At 50.0% G+C, this 20,095-nt stretch overlaps 1 protein-coding gene across 6 annotated transcripts in view; it reads right to left on the reverse strand.

The window, feature by feature from the left end:
• The window catches only part of DOCK11 (dedicator of cytokinesis 11), a 78,054-nt gene extending 58,749 nt beyond the window's left edge, over positions 1–19,305 (reverse strand). For 4 of the 6 annotated variants that reach the window (XM_064669958.1, XM_064669960.1, XM_064669954.1 and 1 more), the window contains exons 1-3: positions 19,099–19,261; positions 553–669; positions 238–327 (exon numbers count right to left, since the gene is read on the reverse strand). In XM_064669958.1, the coding sequence (XP_064526028.1) occupies positions 238–327; positions 553–669; positions 19,099–19,200 (309 nt within the window). In that variant the 5' untranslated portion in view covers positions 19,201–19,261. Of the gene's footprint in view, positions 1–237; positions 328–552; positions 670–19,098 lie in introns of all 6 variants that reach the window. The other 2 variants (XM_064669955.1, XM_064669959.1) reach the window with 2 other exon arrangements.
• Positions 19,306–20,095: the final 790 nt, after the last annotated feature.

Genomic DNA, 20,095 nt, shown 5'->3' on the forward strand with positions numbered 1-20,095 from the left:
CTCAGGCAGGTGGTGCAAAGCCACGCACCTTGTCTGTGAACAAAACCCACTGGAAAGACGCACTGCACAAGAGATGCACATGAGAACCCTCCCATGCAGCCACCCTGCCAGCAATCAGTGCTTCCCACAAAGGAAAAACCAAGTGATCTGCAACCCTGCAGATCAGGAGCTACAGCTGAGCATCCTGCCCAAGAGACAAAGTGCTGAAGGCAGGTGTCACGTGGACTTTGCCCCTACCTCTTTGACAAAGAGACTCTGAGCTTTCTTTAGAGCATCTTCTGGCACTGTCGACTGGACAGTCCTTCTCTGTCGGCCGATGACTGAGATCTGCACAAAAAAGGGGAAGATGTTGTCAGTGCAAACTGCATCTTCAGGGCTTGACACTTGCTTTAAATGAATGTGGTGGGCCTAAATCACCAGTGGGTCATTTTGGTTTTATGTGTCACTACTGCAGCCAAAATTAACATGTGGTTAATAGTGGAAGTTTTCCAAGGTACACAGGACTGGAGACGAGTGAACCTCAAACATGGGAAACAGCCAGTGCAAACTCACAGATACATCTTCGATCGGAAATATCAGCAGGTCCCGGAGGGGATCACTGTAGATCTGAACTCTGCGTTGAAGGATCACGTTCTCATAGTCCAAGGGTTCCACCACTTTGGTTTTTTCCTGCAGGAAAAATAGAAGATGAAAAAAAATTACGTATATATAATATCTAAAATAACCAGTAACAAACATCTTGTGCTTAATTAGCCTGATGATTTCAAATTGTGTGACCGCTGGACTGGCTGTTACCTCAGCACTCTGACACTCCTGTGCTGCAGGTAACCACCTGCGAGCGTGGTTTGCAGGAGGGAAATGATGGGTTAAGTTATTTGTGTCTGGTAATAAGCTACGGGAAGAAACAAAGCACTGTGCTGCTCTCCTCTCAGCACAGTCTCTAATTTCTTAATGGAGCAAGAAATCCTCCTGGACAGTCCACAGCTTTAATAGCTGCACGATCCAGCATCTTTATGTTTGAGCAGCTCATCTGTGCAGCTCAGAAGAAATATGGGCTCCTATGCTGGCTCTGCTCAGCTCAGAGCTGGTTGTGCTTGAGGAGATGAGAGTTGTGCTCTCTCTGGAAATGTGCCGCAGGCGGGATGAGAGCAGGCCTGCTGCTACGACTGCCAGAGCAGGAATCTCACCCCATAGAAGGAAGAACAGCATCCCTCTGGAAAGACAGGAAAGCCCTCTCCATAAATCGCACTTCAGACACAGCCAAAGGCTGGAAAAATCTGGAGCCTAGTTTTGTTCTCACTCACATTTCTGGGAAGCAAAAGGAACCTCTCCAAAGTCTCAGGAGTCAAAAGTAAATCTACTAGGAGAGCTCCATTACATTCATTATTACACTCATTTCGTATGTGTTACAAGTCCAAAAAATGAAACTTAAAAAAATAAGAAAAACACAACTTCTGAAGTAGGCAAGTGCCATCTCAGCTGCCCTGACTGACTTCAGATTTCATGAGCAAGAGTCAGGCCCTCAGCATTGCACTGTGAAAAATCAAACATCACACCAAAAGCCAAACCATGACTCTGTATAGGAATGGTCACAAGAAAACAGGAAGCAAATTCTGACACATCAGCTTTGCCTTGTTTTGAATCTTGACCAAAATCCTGATGCCTGACCCTGCCACAGACAGTGTTTATGAACCCCTCCCAGCAGCGCGTGACGCCACGTGCCTCTGGAGATGACATCCTTGCACAATGGCATGTTTGGACTCTCAACCCTCGTGGGAGGAACACTGGATGCTTCCCTCTGGGCAGCAAACTTTACCTGCCAGTAGAATGGCTTTGCTGGGATGAACTGTTCACATAGACCAGAGCTAAAGACAAGGCCAGTACAAGGTCTCTTGCTGATTCAGCACAACCTGCAGCCTAAGAAAATGAGCCCAAAATGAGGACAAAAGGCTCAGCATCGTCTAACACCACTGAGTAAACAGCCACACCACCAAGAGTACAAACAACTCAATATTTTCTGTGACATGAGATAAGCCAAGAAATCAAGGTTGCTCTTCCAAAACCATTTCTAGCCAGAGGTTTCTGCCCTGTGCCTTTGGCTCCTCAGGGTCTGGGATGCAGTAATGAATGTCTTCAAGGCCTTTGCAGCAAATGTGATCCAGGGTTTTGCTTTAGTGACAACTGAGCATCTCCTGTGTTGAAGCAAAGCTGGTGCTGGGACTTTGGAGAGGCAGTTGTCACATTAGAGGGTAATGGCCCCAGGCAAGAGCTATTTGGAGATAGTTATATTTTAAGCTTGTTTTAATCTTTTTCTGAAATGTTGCAGAAAATCTTTCTATGATAATATCTTCTCATATACCAGCACCTTTAAACAACAACAACAACAAAAACCCAAACAAACAAAAAAAACTAAACAAAGAATTGTAGAAAAAAAATTCTTTCCATTTTTGCCATATCTGGTAACTGCTAAAAAGAGAATAAAAATCCAGGGTCTGCAGCAAACTTGAACAGTCCTTTAGGCTGGAGCAGCAAAGGCTGCCTGTAGCTTCCCTTACCCAAAGGACCAGCCCCACTGAGCAGAGGCTATTCCTCTATCCCAGGTGCATGACTGGTGCTTTTAATAATTGCAAAAAGCAAAACCAAAATGAAAGCTTTTCCCCACAGCACTTCAGAAATGCAAGGCAGGTACCTTTTAAGCTGTGTTTCCCAGCACTGCATCCCAGCAGCAGAGTGACATCCAAGCATCTCTCTGACGGGGGACAGCACAGAGCCTATGTACAATTAAGGCCAGTTTTACTAATGTAAAGGATGCCTGGGTCCTGTGTGAGCCTCCAGGTAGAGCAATTTCTGCACAGCCATCCACTGAGCACCTGCTCTGTCCTGCTGCTGGCTGTCACAGAATCATTAAGGTTGGGAAAGACCTCTAAGGTCACCAAGTCCAACCATTAACCCAGCCCCGCCAGGTCCACCACTAAATCACGTCCCCAAGCGCCACATCTACACATGTTTTTAACAGTTCCAGATATGGTGGTTCCACCACTTCCCTGGGAAGCCCGTTCCAGTGCTTGACCGCCCTTTCAATGTAGAAATTTTTCCTAATATCAGATCTAAACATCCCCTGGCACACCTTCAGTCTGTTTCCTCTTGTCCTATTGTCTGTTACCTGGGAGAAGAGACCAACCCTCACCTTCCGCAAAGAAGCTTCTACTCTCGGCTGGGGAAACTCCTGCCTCAGACAGTTTTGCATCCAAAATATCTTTTTTCCATGCTACAGAAATCCAGTATGGATTAGCTTAGACACCTGAAACAAAGTTCCCTTTAGTTGCTCTCTGAAAATTTTGCTTCACTGCTTGCACAGTCCTGAAAAGAACCTCACACGCCTCAGATTACCAGTGACAAAGACAAAGGTCCGTCGGCAGAGAGCCCATGCTCAGTGCCAGAGCATCCAGGGACTGCTGCCTGCTCCCTCAGCCATGGGGGATTTGGGAACAGAGTGGCAAATGCTGACAGCCACACTACACACAGAGCGCTTCTTCCTCCTGCATCCAAGACCTGAGCTGCATGGGAATTTAATAGGAAAATAAAAAGCCCATCTGAAAAACAGGACTCTGAAAAACCCAACAGGTAGACAGAGAAAAGGAACTCATTTACTCTCAGTTAGTCCCATGCTCATTAAATGCTTAATTGAATTTGGTTAATCATCTGAAACACTGGTCTTAATGCAGGACAGCACAATGCACTTCTGAAAGTTTGCCAAGCTTTGCAAATTGATGTGAAATAACAGGATATCTATTTGAAAGTCTGGGGCCAGGTGTCCCCAAGGCTTGTCTTCCCCACAAGACCAGGCAGGACCCCATGGAGTCCATATACCCACTGGGTGTATGGCTCTGCTGATCTCTCAAATTTACCTCTCCTGCAGCAATCCTGGCAAAACTCAGCAGCATCAGAGGGTTAAAGCAGTGCTATGAGCACTCACATCAACTTCCCTCTCAACTCACTCCCCGCAGCACCTGTAACAGGAAATAAGATTCCCTCTAAGAACCTTCCACAGTGCTGTGGCTTTGGGAACAATGAACTCAGGCCTTCTGATCACACGGTATTTTAGTCCTTTTTTATTTTGCAACATGGTCCTGGAACTAGGACTGTGTTTCTAAAGATGTCCTTTTTAAAAGCTGGGGCTTTGAATAACATTTTTTTTCTAGCTTTGACACCAGCAAGACAAAGTCCTGGCTGTCATCCTCATGGGACTCAATGACAACTAAAGGATAAGGACTGAAAAGGATCCCAGATCCTCATATGAGAGGTTCCAAAACCCATGCAGCACTGCCCACCACAGATTCAAAAAAAATCCTTAGAACTCACTACAGCCCTTCCAGTCTTGTGAATTTAATAATATCGGAAAAAAATGTGTCGTGCAGGCTGGTGCTGTGATCTGTATCCCACAAACCAGTGCTGGGCCCTGTGACACACAGCTCATAACCCAGGGAGCTCCAGGAAAGTTGTGCACTGTCACCCAGATGGGTTCTGCAGCATCCACAGGCAGGCATTTCTTCTCTGGAGTTGTTAGAAACACGGCCTCTAGAGCTCTTCTTACCCAAGGTGTGCTGATTCCCTGTCTCAGCACACAGCAGCCCTTCATCACCTGCAGCTCAGTGTCACACACCCAGCACACCACCCAGTCTGTCACAGGCCACAACAGGAACCACAGCAATGTCTCTAAAGAGAAGCCAAAAGATGCAGGTCAAGCTGTTTGTTAGCAAAGAAGCTGCTCACAGAAGGACATGGTCTGTGTCCTGCCTGCTGTCAAGGAAACAAACTCCTCCATCCATCCTGAACTGGGCAGGCTTGCCCAGCAGGGCCAGGCATGCTCCTGTCCCTGCAAACAGACCTGTGGAGTAAGGAGGGAGCCATCCCAAATATTTTTTGCCTTTTGGTCCAGCAGGGCTGGAGTTAAAGCATTAAATGCTGAAAATCAGATTTCAAAGTAGTTTTCTGAAGAGCTTGGTTGAAGCACACACCTCCTAACATCCTGGGCTCAGACTGAGCTGCCCAGTGCTGTCACAACAGCAGATGGCACCCACCAAAGTCATTATGAAAGCACAGGAAAAACTATTACACTAAAGTAATTAGAGTCTTAGAAACCACAAAATCCTCCACAGGGGAAGCCAATACCGAAGTACAAAGAAATGCTGCCAGTCCAGCAACAAAATCAATCCATTTCTGCAGGAGAAACTGTGCAGCACTGTCAAAGGCATGCTGTGCTCTCTGGCACACACAGAGCAGATATTCACCCAGGGCAGGCACTGTGATGCTCCTCAGGCTCCTCTGACCTCCTGTGGAACAGCAGCACTGGCAGGTTGGGGTGAGCTGCTCTCTCCTGTGGTTCCTGTGGATGCAGCACCTGAGCACACTCAGCAGCAGCTCCAGCCCAAAGCATCACAGCCCACTGTGCTGGGATAAAAAGCAGACCCATGGGAAATACCTCACGTAAAACATAAACATGATTTTAAATAAGGATAACAGGAGAGCAGTGCACCTTCCCACATAAGCCTCTCTTTAAAAAAACACTGGTTTGAGCCCAACACACCAACATGGGGCCATGTGGAGCACAAGGAAGAGGATCATCTGCTGTGCTGGAGACCCCATCCATGCTGGGTCACAAGGCTACACTTGGACAACTGCACAGGCAGAACAACAGCCTGTCTATTGGAGTATTGACTCCGCACCACAAGCAACTTGGCTGGCATTTTAACAGGAAATTCAATGAAATTACTTCAACAGAAACATGCCCACAAACACCAACGCAAGGCTCTGCCTTTGGCCAAGCACGAGCACAGAGCCTGCCACAAGGGAAACCCCCAGTGAGGTCCTTGTCCTCAGTGTCCTGCTTGTCCCGCTGCCCTCTGACAGCCCGATCCCAAAACCCTCCGGACAGAAACGACCAGAGAGAGAGTAAAGGAAAAGTTTAGCAAAGGGAATTACCCATTAACAAAGAGGGGGAAACTTCAGAAGTCAGATTGAATTGTCACCTTTCTGTATCCATTCGCAAAGCCTATAAAATTCCTCATATCTGCTTTATAAACAAAGGCTCATGATGACAGCTGGGGATGTTCATGTGGGGAAGTATAGGAAATAACATTTCTATTTTAAACTTTTAGTGCCTGAAAAACAGTAGCCACCTGTCTTCTAGTGTTCTGCATTTGAATACCATACAAACATGCCACTTTGTTATATGATTAATGTTTTTCTGAGGTCCTTTTCTCCCAGAATTACAACAGGTATAATGCTGGTGATGTGAACGTTCAGAGAGCGAAAGAAAGATGTTTTTTTAAAACAGCAGCCAAAGGAAAACTATGAGAAAGCTTTTGTATTTTCAGTCCTTTCAGTCTGTCTCTCATTTAAAGCAATATCCAGAGAGGAAAATGGCAAAGCCAGCTGGTTTGGCTCCACTGTAACCGGTTTGATGGTCACTTTGCAATGACACAAGCCCTGCGGTGGCTGCCAGCACACATTATCTGTTGCACAGAGGAAGCCCAGCCCAAGAGCTGAACCAGGCTCGACTTTCACTTCTCATGGCACTAACAGCCAGCACAAACACTCACACAGCCCTGCAACGCTTCCTCCTGCCTCCCACTGAAAACCTTGCGGGTTCAGCAGCACCCGACACGTGGTGTTTTCTCACAACCTCAGAAATGAAGACCTACCCAGTGTGTGCATCCACTCCAAAGCAGCAAGAGAGACAACTGAGATGAATATTAACAGTGCTGGTTCTTTAGAGTAGCTGAAGAGAGAAGAGGAAATAGCACAGGCCACATGTGCATCTAAATGTACACATAAATACATATATATATCTCAGAGCGCACAACTGTTCCCCGAATTTTAGCAACCATTCTACAGCCTATTTGCTGCCTCACCTGTTGCAAACCTTTAGTGCATTTACATGGAAAGACAGGCAAAGCCCAAATTTTAAAACAAATCCTAAAGGGCCAATTAGGTGAAATACAACAGGAAACAAGAGGAAAAGTCAATATGGGGAATTAAAAGCTAAAGAGGGCGGGGAAATGGAAACATACAACTACCCTTTGGATACACTTATAACAGTCACATCACTTCTGAGACAGGAAACAGCCCTTGGCAGAGGGACCACTTCCCACTGCAATATGCAATCTGGACATGTGAGGATACCTCAAAAACAGGAGAGAGAACTCCCTATTTTCTTATTTTGCTCATGAAACCTTACAGTACGTGGGAGAATTAAAGTGATGCCTGGGAACTGAGCAAATTCACTTGGCAAACTGTATGGGCATGTGGAATTGAGCAATTTCTATCCATAGAAAAGCCCTTCCACAGCCAGGGATTTAGAGATCAGGTCAGGGCAAACTCAAATTGTGTGGTCTTTCAGAGCTTTCTTTCTTTTTTTTTTTTATTTCAAATTTGTGACTGTTCACTTTTTCCACCTCCAATTCCTACACTGCCATCTGATCCCATTTACACATTCTCACTCAAGCTTGCAGGAAGGCTATGGAGCTTCATCTACAAAATCTGAGACTCATGGATAATTCATCATTCCAGGATCCTGGGCATAAGAAAGAACAACAAAAAGTGGCAAAACCCAGGTTTGGCCATCCAGCACCTGGAACCACCATAACCCTTTGCAAAGCCAGAATAAAGTCTGTGCCTAAAAAACTTTGCATTCAAAAGCACAGGAGAAAGGGAAGAGATGGAAACAGGCATCAGGGGAGGAAGGGCAAGCAGGGAGACAGTGTGAGTCAGCACATATGGCAGCAGTCTCAACACGACACAGCCCTGCTGCTGCCAAGAGGTTTGTGGGCTCCTCAGTAAAGCCACATTTTGGGAAGAAATCAGCAGGGAGGCAATGAGGCAGCTCTCAGCAGGTGATGGGGAGCTTGTGTCCATGAGCCTGCTGCAAACCCAGCAGGCGGCTGGATGTAGCAGATGCGCAGAGATGGGATACAGTAAAACCACAAGGATGAAAAATAGTTGATAAAGCTGGGTATGAGCAGGCCAAAACTATTTTTACACTGGCCGGAGAGAAGGAAGGTTAAATAGACAAGAGGAATGTCCCGACAGGAATCCTGGCTGTGCTGAAGACACCAAAACACTGAGAGACCACAGGAGAAACATCTGCACCTGGGACAGGGAAGAGGGACGGGCTGTAAGGCGGGCATGCAAACACATGAAGCATCTTGTGAAATGGAAAGGGAAGGAAATCTCACCAGAAGGAGGAGGAGCAGGGGAAGCAGGAAGAAAGAAGGATGTCAGGAGCTGGTCCAAGCTGGTACAGGGGTGGGTGGGATGGGGAATGTGGGTTTTGCTCACCTGGGGATGAAGCTGTGCAGGGGCCACGTCATGGGAAGCAAGACTTGTGTGAAGGCTGGGGCTGTGGAGTCAGGGAGACCAAGAGGGGATAGTGGAGAAGGTGTGTGCTTCAGACAGGAAGGGAGCCCCATGGGCAATCAGGAAGGGAAGAGGTGAGGAGAAGGAACCTGACAGGGAGTGATCAGGTGCCAACATAGCTCAGAGCAATGCTCTGCACAGCCCTCCATGGACAGCAGGCGAGCAGCCCCTGAAACAGCTCCTGACAGCTCTGATGTGCCACTGCCAGGGCCCCAGCTGCCCCACAGGCACTGCCTGCTGCAGGGCAGCCTCTGCTGCACCCCACTCCCTGCTCACCCAGGTCCTGCATCCCAGAGCGAAGCTGGCAGAAATAACTTGTAAGGATGCTCACAGCACATGGATGTTTTCTGGCCCTGAGCACCAAGAGGAAAGCAGAGCACAGACTTGCACAGGTTAGACCAACAGACAGGAGCAGATCAGTGGCATGCCAGGCCTCCAAAGGCTCTCCCCACCCTGCAGCAAACAGATCCTCCCTCAGGCAGTGTGGGCTCCCCACCAGTTGTTAGGTGATGCTTCAGCAGGGTACCTCAGCACCTCCTTCTTTCCTTGCAGTACTCATCCTACCCTGGAAACAAATGCTTCACCAGCTGTGGCCCAGGAAAGCAGACTCTCCTTTGCCTGGTCCTCAGCACCCCCAGAGCAAACTTCAGGGCTCACTTTGTCTCTCTGTCACCCAGAAAAGGGTACACGTGGCAGAGGAACCCCAGCAGCTGGACAGCAGGAGACACGGCTGCAAGTGCCTCATTTCCAAGGATCTCATGAGACAGGAGTTTGGGTGAGTCCCCATGCTCCCATCTCCATATAGGAGTTATGTGCCAGTCTGTGCCACTCTCCAGCTCTAAATGCAGTGCCAGCAGCACAAAGCTGCTGTACCCCACTCTTTCCCTGCTCTGTATTACATGGGATAGGCTGTGTCTGACGGGAGCTCTCAGAGAAATAAGAAGCCATGTGGCAGGGAAGGGGAGGATGGGGGCACAGTCCTGGCACCCTGCAAGAAAACACTTGCAGTGGAAATGACTCACTCTTTCCATCTGAAAGCACGGAGCAAAAGCCAGCCCCCTCTCCTATGCTTCCCTCCACCCCACTCAAGTTCTGTGCAAACCAACCCACACCTTTCCCCTCCTGCACCGATGGTCCTGGGTGGCTGCAGAACCTCATTTTAGCACTGCAAATGGCAGACTGGGTTCTGGCAACCTGGATGTCTCCTTTTACAGAGTAATGCCCAGTTCTCTAGTGACAAAGTGCCTGCAGTTATCAGCACTGTCTCCGAGACAGTGCAGCATCAGTGTGAGACATCAGCTTAGAGAAGGCTTGAATGAACAGTCAAAAGGTTGATGTCAGTGTAGACAGGCAAATATTTACCTGTCATTATTAGGTCTAGCAAATAAAACAAATTCAGCCCTTGAAGCGCCTTCAGATTGGCTTAGAAATTACAGGAAGTCAGGATAATCAACATATGACTTTTCATTTCCCTTCCACTTACTCAGAAGTGGACACCACACTTCACAGCCTTCAGCAGATCCCATTTTGAAGCTGAGTTCTGCAGCCACAAGGGCCAATAACACTGTTTTTTTCCTGAAAGCTTGAGATTCTTGCATAATCACTTAAGCAAAGGAAACAGAAAGCAGCTGCATTGCAAAGAAGCAGTGAGAGTTCACAGCCCAATTGTGAGTGGTTCAGCCTAGAAGGCAGTGCTGCCACTCCAGCCCACCTGCACTTCATCTTCACACATCACCTCTGAAAAATGATGCCTTGAACAAGTGCAGAGTCAGCAGAAAAGCACTGCTGGTAGCTGGGGGAAAGGCCCATCTCTGGCATGAGCACACATTTGAGGAGATCCAGCACTGTTCTTGCACAGGCAGTGGTTTAGGACAAGTATTTGAGATAGCTTTCAGTATCCTATACCCCTGTGCTTGACCTTCCTAGGGACCTCTGAGTGCTTCTGTGTGACAGACACCAGTGTCAGCTCAGTACAAACTCCTACAGTGTCTCCACTTCCCAGGCACAGCACCTGAAGCCCTGAGTCCCTGCCTGCACAGGTACATCCTGGCACACATCCAGCCCTTCTCCTCGAGGAGCAGAGGGAGGGATCAGAGCAGCTCTACGTCAGCCAAACTGCACCTGCATCCAGCTGAGCATCTGCCGCAGAGCATGAGATGTGAAAACGTCATAGCTTTGATTTTCTCCTCCAAAAATAATAGCGTTGATAGAATCTGGCAAAAGGGTACTGGTTTCTGTGGGACAGCTGAAGTTCTGCCAGATAGGACTCCTCAAAACATTCTGTAAGCACAGGCATGCTAAAAAAGGAAAATAGTAATTACAATGACAATAATACATGTTATTTATTTAAATTCTTAACTGGAACATCCCGAAGTGCTTTTCAGATGTCACTTGTATTTCATCATTTATTTATGTAGTATCAGTTTTATATTTAGCATCCAGTTCCATAATAGCCAGCTTCAGAACATCTTAAAGCAATTAATGGCACATAAGCAGAACCCCTCCCTTTCCTGTCTGTCTTAAACTCTTGTTTTTCACTAAGAAACCACTTGCACATGGGGCCAAGCCAACTGCGCAGCTGCTGCCCAAAGGCGAGGAGGCAGAACACTCCTCATCGAGCTGGGACAGGATGAAGAGACTTGTTCAAGCCCACAGAGCAACACTGGGGAAAAATGGAGCAGGAAGTTACAAGATAGGTTTGAGTTGCCTCAGCAACACAGCAAACACCCCAGCAGTGCAGTCAAACCCAAAGATGTCAGCGGTGGTTTAAGCAGCTCAGGAAGTTGTTTGTCTCAGCCTCATCTATGCTCCATTTTCTGGCTGCAGGCATTGGATACAGGTGCAAACAGCTGCAGCAGCTGCAGAGTTAAACTCTGTTCTCCCCAGCAAATGCAGGAGGGGCTGTGGATGGGCTCTGTGAGGCTTCAACCCACCCATAGACAAAATGCTGCCGTCAACAGAAACACCTCAATGTTTCCCCAGGTACAGACATCCATACAAGCTCCAGCATCATGCAACAGGACAAGGGAGTGCTCAGGGCTCCCCAGGCACAGAGGGAGAGGCAGAATTGTGAGGAAAATCTGTCTGAGTCCAGCACAACTTTCCTGGAGCCCCAAACTGCCATGGAAAGTGGTTGTCTGTCAGCAGCTGGGTTTGCATCCCTGAACACCAGGTCTGCAGGCATTCAGCCCACCCCAGCCAGTGCTATCACCTCCCTCCAAGAGATGGAGACTTCCTTTCCCTCTCCCAACCATATCTCTTCTACCTGCCCCTATCACAAACCCAGCTCCTGCCAAGCCTCTCATGTTCCTGTGCCCCTCCATCCCTTTCTGGCTGGCACAACACTTCCCTCGAGTCCCTGCTCCAGCTAACCCCCATGTCCCCAAGGACTGAGCCACAGAGCCATGGGCTTGGCAGGCTGACAGAGCCCTGGCAGACATGGAGTCAGCTGCCATTCTGAGCTGTGGCTTCCTCCAGACCTCTGGGAGATGGGCCTCGCTCCTCACACAGACACTGCCATCCAGCCCACATCCCAGGGTCCTGACTCCTGCCAAAACAGGGACATGTATGGCTGCTACGGAGCAATGTACAGCACTCTGCCATCACCAGGTCCTAATACTGCACAGGGGAGATTTTTCTGGCCCCACCCATGCAGTGTCCTCACTCTGGGGACAGAAGGACGAGGCTGGAGAGGGGATGTCACCCAGCATGGAGCCAAGAGCAGGATGAGAGAGCACTGTGGACCAAAACACACAGGGTCTCCTTCCAGATGCAACCACTCCCCAGGAACAGCCCTGTGACAGGGGATATTAATAGGGAGAGAAGAAACTGCATTTCAGCAAGAAAGGAGAGAGGGGTGAGAAAGGGGTCAGGAAGAAGCAGCCCTGACCCCATTAGAGAAGCAGCGGGAGGCAGGGAAAAACTGTAAAGATAAGTGAGGGCTGTGTTGAAGGAAAGAGGAGCCAGCAAAGGGAGAGCTTTGATTTGTACTTTTTAAGGGAATGAAAGAGATGGAAAGAGTTGGTGGCAGGGAAACATATTCCACCATTTTTAAGATAACAGCAATGGTCACAAAGGTATATGAAACTACTCTTTTCTTCCTTGGACAAAGCAGGAGTGAGGAGGCCAATTAACCGGGGATGCTGAAGCACACGTGTGCCCCATGCCTGGCTGCTGTTCAGCTCTGTGTGTGACCGTGACTTGCATTCTCAGGCCACAGAAATGTCAAAAGCTTTGTGCATTTTCGCATCATTAGATATAATAAATCAGCGTGCAAAGGGCTAAGTGAAATGATGAAAGAGCCATCCAGCTGCATACAGAAAAGGACACTACACTATACACTACAGCAGGTAGTCCTGGTTCAAATGCTCGTGGTCCTTGGGGGAGATATCTGCAAATATCTCCATATACAGAAGAGGCTGAAACAAAGCCCAGGAGCCATCCAGCCTCACTGGATTCTGAGTGCACCAAATCCCCACTGCATTGCTGGCATTAGCTGCAGGCACCACCACCAACCATCTGTTCCAGGCGTTTCACTGCATTGACAGTGGTGGGTCGGGGCAGATGCTGTCAATGCAGGGACACCTGCATTTTTATGATACTGTCCTTGGCACACAACAAACCACTCTCTGCCTAGCCCAGCAAGTGCTAAAACCCCAGCTAACAAAATGTGATAAGAGGTACACACACATAAGGCCTGGATGCTTTGTTCTTCTCCTAGTGCTTTTCCTATAATGGGTGGGAGGACACACACATTTAAATGATGACTTAGGAAGGATAAGATTTAGTGCCCATCAAAAGCTTGTCATTGACTCCAAAAGCCTTGAGAAATGGATACACTGACTGGAGCTCCTCCTGCAGCCACTCCTCAGCACACAGGCATTCATAGGGAGCAAGAATTGCCCCATCTCTTCGGGACTGGGTATCAGTAGGAGATATGCCAGAGATTTGGCCACAAATAGCTGCAGAGGTCACTTGGAGCCTTGCTCTTCTCCATCAACCCGTGCCCCTCATCCACTCCACAAGTGGTGTGATCTCAGGCAGGAGCAAACCCAGCCACTTCCCTGGCACACGTTGCCCAGGGCCATGCCATGGCACTCAGCCAGCACTGGGCTAAATCCAGCCCCTTACAGCACACGAGCCCCAAGTCAGGAAAGCATGTGATTAATTCCAAGAATGCGTTTAAGCATTTTCTTGAATAAGCCCCTGTGAAAAACAGTTCTCTCCGCAAACACTTCCACAGAAGCCACTCCAGCCAGCTGTGGTGGCCAGCTCTGGAGGCACCGAGCTACAGTAGGCAAATCCTGCCCTGGCTGAACGAACTGCAAAGCTCCCACCCACTTACACAGGGGTAGAGTTTCCTCCCATGCCTCATACATGTCTCTTTCTCTATGTAAATTGTGCAAACACAGCATGTTGACAACCCCCAGGGGGAACATGCATATATTCTGTGTCTCTCTTGAGTGCCAAGATCACTACAAATGCTGCATATAAACAGGCTTCACATTGATCAAAGTGAATTTAGCTTATTAAAAGAGGACTGTATGCAGAAAGCTGATTTCCTCTGCATGAGCATAAATTGAGGCACTAATAATATAGTTTAAGCTGAAAAAAAAAAAAACAAAACACAGAAAGAACAAAATGCCTTTTTGCCTCCAGTCAAAACCTTCTTAAGTATCACTATTAAGGCACTTTTTATCTCCTTTTTGTAACTGACTGAAACTGAGCCACCCATATGAACCCAGCCCAGCCAGGATCAAACAAAACCCATCTCCTCCTGGCACGCTGCCCACCGTCTCACGGCGAGGTTTCAGGGAGCACATCCCACACCACCACATAACACAGAGAGCAGACACTCGCCTTGGATACCTCTGGATGGCAAGGATCAATGCACTTGTTTGCAAGCAGAGGTTCTCCCACACTTGCTGGGAGTTTCTGTGCTGGCAGAGGTGTGGCCAAGAGCTGAGTGTGCCTGGGTGCCACCAATCTGTGCCCTGGGGTGCCTGGAGATGCTCCACTGGGCTGGCTGACACTCAGTGTGGGCAAATCCTTTGCAGCTGCTCCTTCTCAGATAAGATGCTCTGGCTCTGCACCCTTTGTAAATCTCTATGGCAAAGCAGTAAATGCATCTTTAGTTAATCTGCATAGAACTGATCTAAAGAAAATCAGAGTAATTGTGCGAGACTTAAAATTGCCACCAGATGAGTAGGTTTGGCAGCACTGTGGGAAAATGCATCATCTGAGTTTTGTCAAGTGCTTGCTGCTCTGATCTCGTGTCTCCCACACATTTTATTTCTCTGTCACGACACAGAAGATGACACCTCTGGAAAACTTGCAACTGGCTTGAGACACAGCTCTCTCCTTGCGGGAGCTGAGCCACTGCTGAACATCACTTCCAAAGAGAGAGGGGAGGCACAGGGAGACTCTGTCTCAGTTTTGGCCTTACAACCACACAGAAGCAAGTGACCACGTGCAGCTGATCTGATCCTGAGGCAGAAAGAAGAGCCTTTGCTATTGTCCTGTCAGTGCCACAACACTTGAGATCTCACTCACACACACGTGCACTTAAATGGCTCAACTCTACGATGCCCCACTGCACTTCATGGAGTGAAGGAGAAGTGCACAGGCACCTCCAACAGAATGAGGACCACACACCTGAGCACACATGTGCATCCTGCTGACAAGTGTCTGAGCTCTGTGACTGCTCAGGTCCCACATCAGCCAGTGACTTGGAGCAGGGTTCTCCTGCCCTGCTGCTCAACTTTCCCATTATTACTCAGCAACATCCTCAGTGTGGAGAGCATGGGAGGAGGGAGATTGCATTGAAGGTCTGAGCCAAAATCACCCATGTCCCTCCACTGGCAAAGGCCCTGGCTGCTCTCCTGAGCTCTAGCTCAGGTGCCTCTCCCAGGTATCATCAGCACTTCAGCTCTGAAGTTGCACTTCTAACACAGTATTGTACTGTTGGTGCCCCAAAGTTTAAATTGCAGATCATCTCTTGGTTAAGAATGGTTTAAGTTATCACACTTGGGCTTTGACTGCTCCTTTCTTTAACCTAATCCTAAAATTTTCCTTTATCTTCTAGCAAGCCATTTATCCCACCTGCCAACTAATGCTTTCACTAAATTTGTTTGTTTAAACAGTGACCTTGTTTGTCAATTAGTCTGCCAAAACTCCATCCCCAGCTGTAATCAGCAGCGCACATCAGGGAGCTTTCAAAGCTGAAATTGATACAATCTGCCCTGCAGCTTTGGGAAGAAAAGCGCACAGAGAGAACCCAGGTTCCCACACACCCCGGCTGCCTGCAGCACCCCAGGCACTCTTGATGCTGCTCTGCAGGGCTGTGCCTGCTTTCAAGGGATTCCCACTGAACTCTTTCTTCCGAGCCCAGACCTCCCCTACACAGCCCGTCTGTGAACGTGATGCAAGGCCAGAATGACAGCTGGGACACTGGAAACAGCAGCAGAGCCCAAAGTGAACTGTACTTCATCCTTCCCCATCCTTCCCACAGGGCCCAAAGTGCTTCCCAGCTCCCCAACACGGCCTGTGCTTACTTTCACTACTACAGCTCCAGGTTACAGCTCCGTTTAGACCACGGCAGGAACAGCTCTAACTGCATCCTAGCAGCTGGTCCAAAGGGCAATGGGTGAACACGGGTACTCCTTGGAAAGGGACAACCTCCCCTCGCTGCTGATGTCCAGCCACCACCACATCCAACACTTCCCCTTCACAAGCACAAAGGAGCAAAGCCCTGCCAAAGTCAACAACCAAACTCCTACCAACTTCAGTCCAGCTCTGCAAATCAAAGAGAAGCATAAATACTCTCCTTGCACTAGAGAGTCATAAATGGAAAACCAGGCACAGAAATAAGATGACACAGGCTTCACCGCACCTGCAGGGCAGCACTTTTGGAAACGCAGTGTTGCAGACATCACTCTGGCTCAGGTTGGCCATGCAGGAGCACGGCACTCCTGGCTGGAGATGCGTCTCCTTTAATGCACAAATTGTGGCTCTGTACAGGCTGACCACTTCCATGATGTTAAAAGCTTTCTTCACTGAGATGTTTTCATTTATGAGTATTTCATTCACTGACTACAAATGTCTTCTTACTCCAGACGGTTCCTTGTCTCAAGGAGTGCCCTGAATGCCAAAAGTGTTGAGCTCAACACATTGAAAGAGCCCTATAGTGCCCACTCCTCCTGTGGATGAAGGTGTGTGCTCTGGAACGTGCAGCATTAGCTCTGCTCCCCATTCCTTCATCTCATCCATGCTCACCACCACAGATCCCCACGCTTTCAGCTAGATTGCCCCAAGGCAAGCAGACAGACAAGGCACCTGACAGGATCACAGAGGGACAGGCAGGGTGTCCCTCAGGGTCTGAAGAGCATTAAACTACTCACACGCTTTTATTGACTTTTTATTGACCTGCTGTGTCCAGGCTGCAGGAAGGGGATGGGATCCTGCCAGGCAGTCTCTAGTGCAACTCCAGTCTGCTTCAGAAAGTCCCAGCTCGTGGGACACACAGAACCACATGGTGCCAGCCTGCTCTGTCCAGTCACCAAGCACCAGCCCCTGCTCCCCACATATCCATGGGCCATTGGTGAGCTCAGCACTGCCTCAGGGTGAGGCACAGCTGGGACCACAGCCTGCTGGCACACTCCTGATGCTGGGCCCTTCGATCTCCCCCACGTTGCCCATGGCAAGGAAGAGGCAGATGGGTAGGGGATGTGCACCATCAGCACCAAGACTGAGCCTCACCTTGGGATCAGGATCAGAAACTACAAGCTTTCAGTCTCCCCCTCTCTCCACCATCATTTCCCAGAATCCCCTCTGCACCCTCCCAACAGCCAGCACACCAGTGCACAGACATCCCTTCCTCACAGGACAATGCACTAACAAATGGAGAGGAACCACCTTTTCTTGGAATAACCTGAAAAGCATGAACCTTAACCTTAATTACTGAGGGTGGCAAAAACGCCCTCTGAGACAGTCCTATAACCTTGTGCCAGCTCCGTTCCCACTCCTTGATCACTGCAGTGTTCTTACGGCTCTTCCTAGTGATGCAGAAGTGCTGGGATTTATCCATTGCTATTGAACTGCCAAAAGCAGGAAAGTCTGCCAAGACCTAGGGATCAGAGACACCTGCCCTCATCCTCCTTTGGCACTTGGCTGCCAACACACCAGGCAGCACAGCAGCTCTGGGGACTTGCCTGCCAGAAAGACAGAGAAGTTGGCAGGGGCAGTGTGGGCAATGAAACACTAGAAAGGATCAGAAAGAGAGTGGCTGCTGATGGATGCTGGACTCTGACAGCTTCTTTGGGTTCCTGTCAGGGTTTTATTTATCTTCATCTGGAGTCCCACCCATCCCTTCCCTTTCTGACACTCCCACTCACCCCTTCCCTCCCTGAGCTTCCTGGCACAGGTGCCAAGTAACCATTTGCCTGTAGGATAACAAAGCTCTTCTGGTCCTATACACACAATTTCATTTTTAATCAGAGGTTCCAGCAGCTTGTACAAAACATTTGTCTCTGTGTATTGTTGATGAAAGAGGGAAAGCAAATCACATGTAAGCCCATAAGGATCCCTGAATAACCGCACATTGGAAGCAAAACTAGCACTAGGAAGTCAGACTGGATTATCACCATGGCTTTTTTACAGCTTTAGAAATCAGTAAATTTTCAAGAAAACTGTGTTTTTAAAAGATTTGTTCAAACCCCTCAATTTGTTTAACAGCACAAGCCATTTAACCTAATAGTAGAGAACTAATAGGAATTATTCCCTGAACTTGTACTGCACTTTCTGCCTATCCCATTGACTAACCTTCCTTCCATCAGTGTCAAGGTCAAAGTTGATTACATGCTGGAGTAATTCAATGAGCACCAGTGCAATCCATCCAACAAAGCCCTGGGAAGCTGTGAGCTGACCCCGGCATCCTCCCAGGGCACAGCGCTAACGTTTGCACAGCTGTGAGCACAACAAAGACAACCTGCTGCAGCATCCCACATGCGGGGATGAAACCCATCTGATAAGGCACGTAACGTTCACCCCAGACACTGGAGCGCGATTCCCGGGATATTGCGGGCTCCCGGCTTACGCCAATGCCCGTACCTCTCTCTCACCTTGCCAGGCCGTGCCCTTCAGTCCTGCCCTATCTAAGTGCCAGTTTCACGCTGGCTGCACCCTGTGGAAGGTGGGCTCTGTTACCTGTTTGCTCAGTGCCCTGCACCGACAGATTCCCGTTAATTCTTGCTCGCACCACCCAGACACTAACTCACGCCAGGTGGATAAAGTGCCTCTTCCCTGCGCTCCTCTCAGCTTTGAGCGGTGCTGAGGGGCGCGGTGACGGCAGGTGGGATGGCACGGCACAAACACACGGAGAGGACCCCAAAGAGGGATCCCTTCCCCATCCCCTGCCTTGCCCAGCCGCGCCCGCCCATCTCTCGCACAGCGCTTCCCAAACCCTGCCCCGCCGCGCCCTGAGCATCCCCTGCTCTGCCCAGCGCCGACCCAGCTCTGCCCCTTCTCCGGCCCCTACCCAGCCCCTTCCTCTTCCTCTCCCCGCGATCGGCGCATCCCCTGCCCAGCTCTGCCCCTTCCCCCGGCGCATCCCCTGCCCAGCTCTGCCCCTTCCCGGGCGCCGAGCGGGATCCGCGGCCCCGCCCGGGCTGTGCCCGCGCTCACCAGCACGAAGGAGCTGCGCACCGCCTCGGACACGCTCTGCCGCAGCTCGGCCGCCGTGCCCGGCTTGCTGAGCCGCTTCGTGAACTTCCTCACTTCCGACATGGCGACATGGTCCGAGCCGAGCCAAACCCAGGCGAGCCGAGCCAAACCCAGGCGAGCCGAGCCGATCCGCGGGCTGGTGCCTCCCCGCTCCCCTCCCTCGCTGCCGCGGGCGCGGCCGGGCCGGGGCGGGCGGAGCCGCGGGGCGGGCACGGGAGGGTCCCTGCTCGCCCCGCCCCGCCCGGCCCCGCTTTGTCCCCGCCGCAGGTGCCCCCGGGCCGGCCACGGACACGCGGAAAGCCCCGGGCTGGGGCGGTGCCTCCGCCCGGCACAGCCAGACCGTGCCCCCGCTCACCGCAGGGGATGCTCCCCGGTGGAGCTCCGCGGACGCAGCCCCGGGTTGCCCAGGCAAGGGCACAGGTGCCGGGGGTCACCCGAGGGCAGCAGCCTCCGGGTGAAGTGGCTGGACACTGAGAACAATACCCCGCGGAGGGTCGGTGCCGAATGGGACACCGGTCCGTTTGGGCTGGTGGTCTCCGTGTGGCTCTGCCCAAGGTGCGTCGCAGCTCTACAGGCTGTTCCTGCAAGGCTAAGCTGGATCCAGGGCAAGATCTTTTTACTGAGCGTCTCTGTTCTGGTTGTGGCTGGGATAGAGTTAATTTTCTCCACGGTAGTTGGTATGGGGCTGTGGTTTGGATTTGTGCTGGAAACAGTGTGGATAATTAGGATGTTTTCGTTACTACTGAGAGTCAAGTGCTTTTCTGCTCCTCACCCCAAGCCCACCAGTACAACAAGGAGCTGGGAGAGGACACAGCCAGAACAGCTGACCCCAACTGACCCAAAGGATATCCCAGACCACATGCCATCATATTCCTGGTATAAAGCTGGGGCAGAAGGAGGAAGTGGGGACTTTCAGAGTGGCTTCCTAAGTCACGCCTGCTGGAGCCCTCCTTTCCTA

Source organism: Pseudopipra pipra, chromosome 13, assembly GCF_036250125.1.
Source record: "Pseudopipra pipra isolate bDixPip1 chromosome 13, bDixPip1.hap1, whole genome shotgun sequence".
In the NCBI taxonomy this organism is placed as follows: Eukaryota; Metazoa; Chordata; class Aves; order Passeriformes; family Pipridae; genus Pseudopipra; species Pseudopipra pipra.